This window comes from Parasteatoda tepidariorum, chromosome 9, assembly GCF_982258835.1.
Source record: "Parasteatoda tepidariorum strain Cologne lab strain chromosome 9, Ptep-v5.0, whole genome shotgun sequence".
In the NCBI taxonomy this organism is placed as follows: domain Eukaryota; kingdom Metazoa; phylum Arthropoda; class Arachnida; order Araneae; family Theridiidae; genus Parasteatoda; species Parasteatoda tepidariorum.
This window is the reverse complement of record NC_141763.1, coordinates 43,893,100-43,899,565: the sequence shown is the minus strand read 5'-3', so window position 1 is coordinate 43,899,565 and position 6,466 is coordinate 43,893,100. Positions and strand designations below refer to the sequence as shown.

Genomic DNA, 6,466 nt, shown 5'->3' with positions numbered 1-6,466 from the left:
GGAATTATGAATAACCCTGTATATTAAATGATATAGTTTTGCTTGTAAGTTAATTTGGATAAATGTATTTTATACTTGTGAAGAGAAAATCTCTTGTAGCGTGCATGGACCCGAAGCGTAGCGTGCATAGACACAAAAAGCAAATTTACGTTAAGGAGTTTTAACTTTTGACTACATTCTCGACTAAATTATCAGGGCCATATTTCAAAAATTACAGCAAAACTTCGTGTTTTGAGGATCAAAAATATTAATCCGCAAGAAAAAAGATTATCTGAGGTCTACCCCTCAATGAAGATTCCATCGTAGTTCTCTATCTTCCAAATTTTTCTTTCTTTCCCCATCTCATTACTTATCTTCCATCTTCGGACCAAATGTTATTAAAATGTTCTTTTTTTATTTTTTGCGGCTTTGCTTGGCAGATTAGTTGTTAATTAAAATGCTTTACGGAATTACTTAAAAGATATGGATTTCTATATTGATAATAAATAATTATCCAACTTTTTTTTTTCCTCTCAAACAGTTTTATCAAAGCTCTACACCAATATTTTAACATTATACAATTTGATTAGATTTCTTTAAAATAAAATTCAGTAATTCATACTAGCTGTCGAGAATTCCCACTTCTGCGCATGTTGTTTTGGTGCGCCCACAGCGCCACCAGTTGATGTTTTGATCTCAATCTGTGAACAAGCATGTTTAGCTCCGTACGATAATTAGATGTTTAATTGTTAATCCTTTTTTGTTTGTTATATTTCGTTATTAAAGTGATTGTCTATAAACATGTTAGAGTCTTTTATGACTGAGCAATTGATATTTATTACCCTCCAAAATGTGGCAGTCCTGGAGAACGGGGTAAGTAGCACTTACCTTAATTAATATAGAAATAGTTTTCTTCAGTTTTTGCTTAAAAATTGAAATTTGGCGCCCGAACAGGGACTGCCATTAAACGGTAATAAACTATTATTGACATTTATTGACTTTTACCTGATAACGAAATCTTGCATGTTTGAAATAAGACATTAAACACCAATTTAAAGAAATTGAGATTAGCAATTAAGAATAACTATAAATTGACTCACACTTACAGAATGTCTGAAGAAGAATTGAATAAATTGAAACGGAAACGCGGCTTTGTAAGAGCTTCGGTGACAAAGATAATTACAAAAATCGAAACTGACATTCTAAAACCGGACATAAGTGTGGAAGATCTCGAAGAATCACTCGAACTTTTTGGTGAAAAAAGCGAGGAATTAAAAACTATTGATTCTCAGATTGAGGGCTTAATCAAAATCGAGGATATGGAAGAGGAATTTAACTGTATAGAAGAGTACAAAGAAAAAATAACCAAAACAAAATTTAGAACATTAAGATTTATTAAGAATTTAAACAAAGAACTTGATTTAAAGAATTCCTTTCAAGAAGCTAATATTTCTCTAAATAGTCCCAATCAGAGTGACATTCAAACCATTGAAAGGGAACGCATAAAGTTACCTAAATTAACTATTCCTAAGTACTACGGAGAAATTTCTGAATGGTTAAATTTTTGGAATTGTTTCAATTCGTCAATTAATGAGAATAAGAACCTCAGTAAACTTGATAAATTCATTTATTTGAGATCATTTTTAGGAGGTCCTGCGTTTAATGTGATTGATGGTTTAGAATTAACCGCGGAACATTATGATCACGCTATTGATTTATTAAAGCAACAATTTGGCGATACAAATATTTTGATTAATGTACACATTGAAAACCTACTCCATACATGCCCATTAAAAAACTCTAATGACGTAAAAAACTTCAGGAACATTTTTAATCACATACAAAAGAACATTAGAAGTTTAGAAAGTTTATCTGTTAAAAAAGATAGCTATTCGAACATTCTAGTTCCCATTTTAACCAAATTGTTGCCCCGTGATCTACTACTAGAATTCAACAAAAGAACAAAAAATCCTCTTGTTTCTGAAATTGATGAGCTAATCGATTTTTTATCATCTCAATTAAAAGCCAGAGAAATGACTTTCTTAAATTTGAGTACTTCTGTTTCGGAAATCAAAACACATGTTAGAATGAATCCTCACATTACTGAGAAGGAGTGTAGGCGCCAGCCATCGGCTTCTGCATTAATTAATGAGTGTTTTGAAGATCGGAAGAATGAGAAAGAGACTTGTCTATTTTGTAAATCTCATAAACATTACTCGGCTTATTGCACGAATAATAATTTGAGTTTGGAAGAAAAAATAGACATTTGTAAGCGGTCTGGCTCTTGTTTCCGATGCTTAAATGATAAAATAAAAAAAAGACACCTTTCCTCTTCTTGTAAGGCTATCGTTAAATGTGAGATATGTTCCGGCAGACACGTCAGTATAATGTGTATGGGGAAAAGAAAAATAAATTCGATAGAAACAGGGGGGAAGGGGAATAATTCTGATCTTTCCCAAATGAAACCTGATACTGCCTGTGCTTTAAGTAACTCTTCTAGTAGAGAAAAAATAATGTTGCAAACTCTCATTGTAAGTGTTTCGGGAGGTAAACAAAAACATTTGATTAGGGTGATTATTGATACTGGATCTTCTTGTAGTTATATATCGGAATTTGCAGCGCGTAAGTTAAAATTAAAGAGTCTTGGGCAGGAAACAGTTGTGCATGGATTGTTCGGGGGGTTAAAGAAAAAAGAATCACATAAAAATTACACGATTAATTTTTGTAATGTGGACAATAGTTTTACTTATACATTAAATGTACTGGAACAAAAGACAATTTGTACCCCGATTCCAAAATTGGACAATAGGGAAATTATGAAGGAATTAAAAGGGCACGGAATTTATCCTAGTGACGTAACCGTGAATGAAACTTTATGTTTATTTGATAGGAATGCTAATGAAATTCACGGATTAATAGGTGCGGATTATGCTGGAGATTTATTTACTGGAGAAATTAAAAATATAACGAATGGCGTTGTCGCGATGAATACGCATTTCGGTTGGACCTTAATGGGAAGAACTGGAGAAAGTCCTATAACGAATGAAGTGCTTTTATCACTTCATGTTACTGACTTAAATATTTGTGACTTATGGTCACTTGATTCTCTGGGAATTACGGAACCGAATATTTCTCAAACGAGATCAGAAATTGAGGAAGCCGCGAAAGATCATTTTGTTCGGTCGTTAAGAAGGGATGAAGAAGGTAGATATGAAGTGTCTCTCCCCTGGTTAGAGGTTCATCCTGAATTACCGGACAATCGAAACCTTGCCGAAAAACGGTTAAAGTCTTGCGTAAAGGCGTTACAAAAACGAAACTGTTTACATGAATATGAAAACGTCTTCAGAGATTGGGTAGCCGAAAAAATTATTGAACCCGTTGATTCAGAGGAACTGACAAAAGATAAAGGTCATTATTTACCGCATAGACCAGTATTTAAAGAGAACTCCACAACTAAAATCCGACCGGTTTTTGATGCGTCTGCTAAGGAAAGAAATTCTGTGTCGCTGAACGATTGCGTTGAGAAAGGGCCGAATAATTTAGAACTGATCCCCAAACTCATTAACAGATTTCGTCAGGGGAAATTTGGGGTAATATCGGACATTCGTCGAGCTTTCCAACAAATAAACGTTGCTCCCTCAGATAAGAAATATTTGCGGTTCTTATGGTGGGAGGGAGGTGATCCAGGGAAACTAATTGTTTATTCACATTGTCGTGTAGTTTTCGGCGTAAATGCAAGTCCATTTTTACTCGCCGCGACTATAAATTATCATTTAGAGAATGTAGATGAAACCAAGAGAGACATAGCTTTAAAACTTAAAGATTCCATGTATGTGGACAATTGTGTTGCAAGTGTGAACACTATTGACGAGTTAAATTCTTTCATTACGGTGTCTAAAGAATTAATGGCTTCAGCACAATTTGACCTAAGGGATTGGAAACATAATCGGCCAGATAGTGATGAGGAAACCTCAATTTTGAACTTGTCTGGAGATAACTATAAAGAAATCGTTTCAGTATTGGGCCTTAAATGGAATTTATACAGGGATACTTTATCTTGTGAGATAAATGAGGAAAATCAACCCATTCCGAGTAAACGAAATGTATTATGTATGTTAAGCCGAATTTTTGACCCTATTGGGTTTACAAGTCCTGTCACACTAGTTCCTAAATTAATCTTGCAGGAATGTTGGAAGGAGAAAATTAATTGGGATACAGGACTTCCGGATAATCTGAGGAATAAATTTCTAAAGTGGGCTAATGAATTAAAATATCTGAAAGAAATAGAAATCCCTAGAAAAACACCTGATCTAGATGAAAATTCTACTCTGCATGTCTTCGTAGACGCGAGCAAATCGGCTTACGCGGCTTCAATTTTTATTAGAAATGTTAAAGGGGGAATAGTTAACTGTCAACTCTTACAGGCTAAATCCAAGGTAGCACCCCTAAAATCGATAACAATTCCTAGATTAGAAATTCTCGCGTGTACCATTGGAGCCAGGCTCGCTTACACTGTAAGAGATGATTTGAATATGAAGAATGTGCAAACCTTTTTCTACACTGACTCAATGAACGCTTTATACTGGATTAAAAAGCAAGATAACTGGGCCACTTTTGTTGCTAACAGAGTCAATGAAATTCGAAAACTTACGGATCCGGAGGCTTGGCGACATATTCAAGGAAAGTATAATCCCGCAGATTTGCCCTCGCGGGGATGTAATTCTAAAGATTTATTGAAATCCCATTGGTGGGAGGGCCCCCAATGGTTAAAACTGCCATTCGAGAATTGGCCAGCTAGTGAACTTTCTCCGGATATTGAAGTAGTTCTTTCAGAAAGAAAACGAACTATATCCTCAGCCACAAATTTAACAACTAATACCTTTGAAATCTTCCAAAATGTGTCTTCCTACAATAAAATTGTGAGAATCATGGCTTACGTCATCCGATTTTATAAAAATACTCTAAGAAATCATAGTGATAGAAAGAAGGGGAAATTGGAGGTAGAAGAGATCGAAGCATCTGAGAAGTTCGTTTTGAAAGAAATTCAAAGAGAATCTTTTAATGGAAAGATAAATTTTCGAACTGTGAAAGACAGCGATGGTCTCTTACGAGTTGAGACAAGAATAACATCGAGAAAAGACTTAGAAACTTTTAGATTCCCTATATTATTGCCTAGCAAGCATGATTTGGTGGAAAAATTAATAATGGACAAACATATTGAACTGAAACATGCCGGTGTTCAAACTTTGATGTCTCACCTCAGAGAGTCGTTTTGGATTATTAAAACCAGAAAGACAATTCGAAGCGTCGTAAGAAATTGCGTCAAGTGCAAAAGATTCTCGGTTAAACCATTGGAAGCCGTAAGCATTCCACTTCCAGAAGATCGAGTCAGAGACGCAGCTATTTTTGAAATTATAGGTGTCGACCTATGCGGGCCTCTGCTTTTAAAAGGAGATAGAAAATGCTGGGTGGTACTCTTCACTTGTGCCATCTACCGAGCGGTACACCTCGAAGTAGTATCGTCCCTGTCAACAGATTGTTTCATCTTGGCCCTTCGCCGATTTATTGCTCGCAGAGGACACCCGTCCACTGTATACTCTGACAATGGGACAAATCTTGTGGGAACGGCAAATCTTTTGAAGAACATTAATTGGAACGAAATTGAAGACTTTGCTTCAAGGAAACGAATTTCATGGAAATTTAATCCTCCCTCTGCCCCTTGGTGGGGAGGCTTCTTCGAAAGATTAATAGGAGTTTTGAAAGGCATCCTGAGAAAGGTTCTAGGACGAGCTTGTTTGAATGAAGAAGAGTTAGCTACAGTATTATGCGACGCGGAAAGTTTAATTAATTCCCGTCCTATAACGTATCTTTCAGAAGATCCCGAAGATCTGTCAGCGCTCACGCCATCCATGTTTCTACAGGAAATTAAAGAAATTGGTGTTCCTGAACTTGACCTAATTGATTCAAAAAAATTGAACAAAAGATATTCTTATCGGTTAAAATTGCGACAAGACCTGCGAAACCGATTCAGAATTGAATATCTAGGTTTGCTTAAAGATAATTCTAAAATTAAAAGGGAGTCGTCTATCAAAGAAGGAGATCTTGTGCTAATCGGAGATTCCAACCATAAAAGAATACTCTGGCCATTGGCCAAAGTTGAAAGGACTTATCCAGGAAAGGATGGGAGAATCCGTTTAGTGGAACTTAAGACCCAATCTGGGAAACTATTAAGACCTATACAAAGACTTTTTCCGCTGGAAGTGTAACCATTTTGCTAATAATTTTATTTGTTTAGTTTTTTCAGATGGACCATATAGACTAAGAATTCTGTTTGGATTCGAAAATATTTCTTCGAATCCAAAGGTGGGAGATTGTCGAGAATTCCCACTTCTGCGCATGTTGTTTTGGTGCGCCCACAGCGCCACCAGTTGATGTTTTGATCTCAATCTGTGAACAAGCATGTTTAGCTCCGTACGATAATTAGATG

The 6,466-nt window shown here is 35.7% G+C and overlaps 1 protein-coding gene across 1 annotated transcript; it reads left to right on the top strand.

The window, feature by feature from the left end:
- Positions 1-1,088: 1,088 nt before the first annotated feature.
- On the top strand, positions 1,089-6,245 carry LOC147804021 (uncharacterized). Its single transcript, XM_087151382.1, has 2 exons — positions 1,089-1,327; positions 2,870-6,245. The coding sequence occupies exons 1-2, from the start codon at positions 1,089-1,091 to the stop codon at positions 6,243-6,245; spliced, it is 3,615 nt and encodes a 1,204-aa protein (XP_087007508.1).
- Positions 6,246-6,466: the final 221 nt, after the last annotated feature.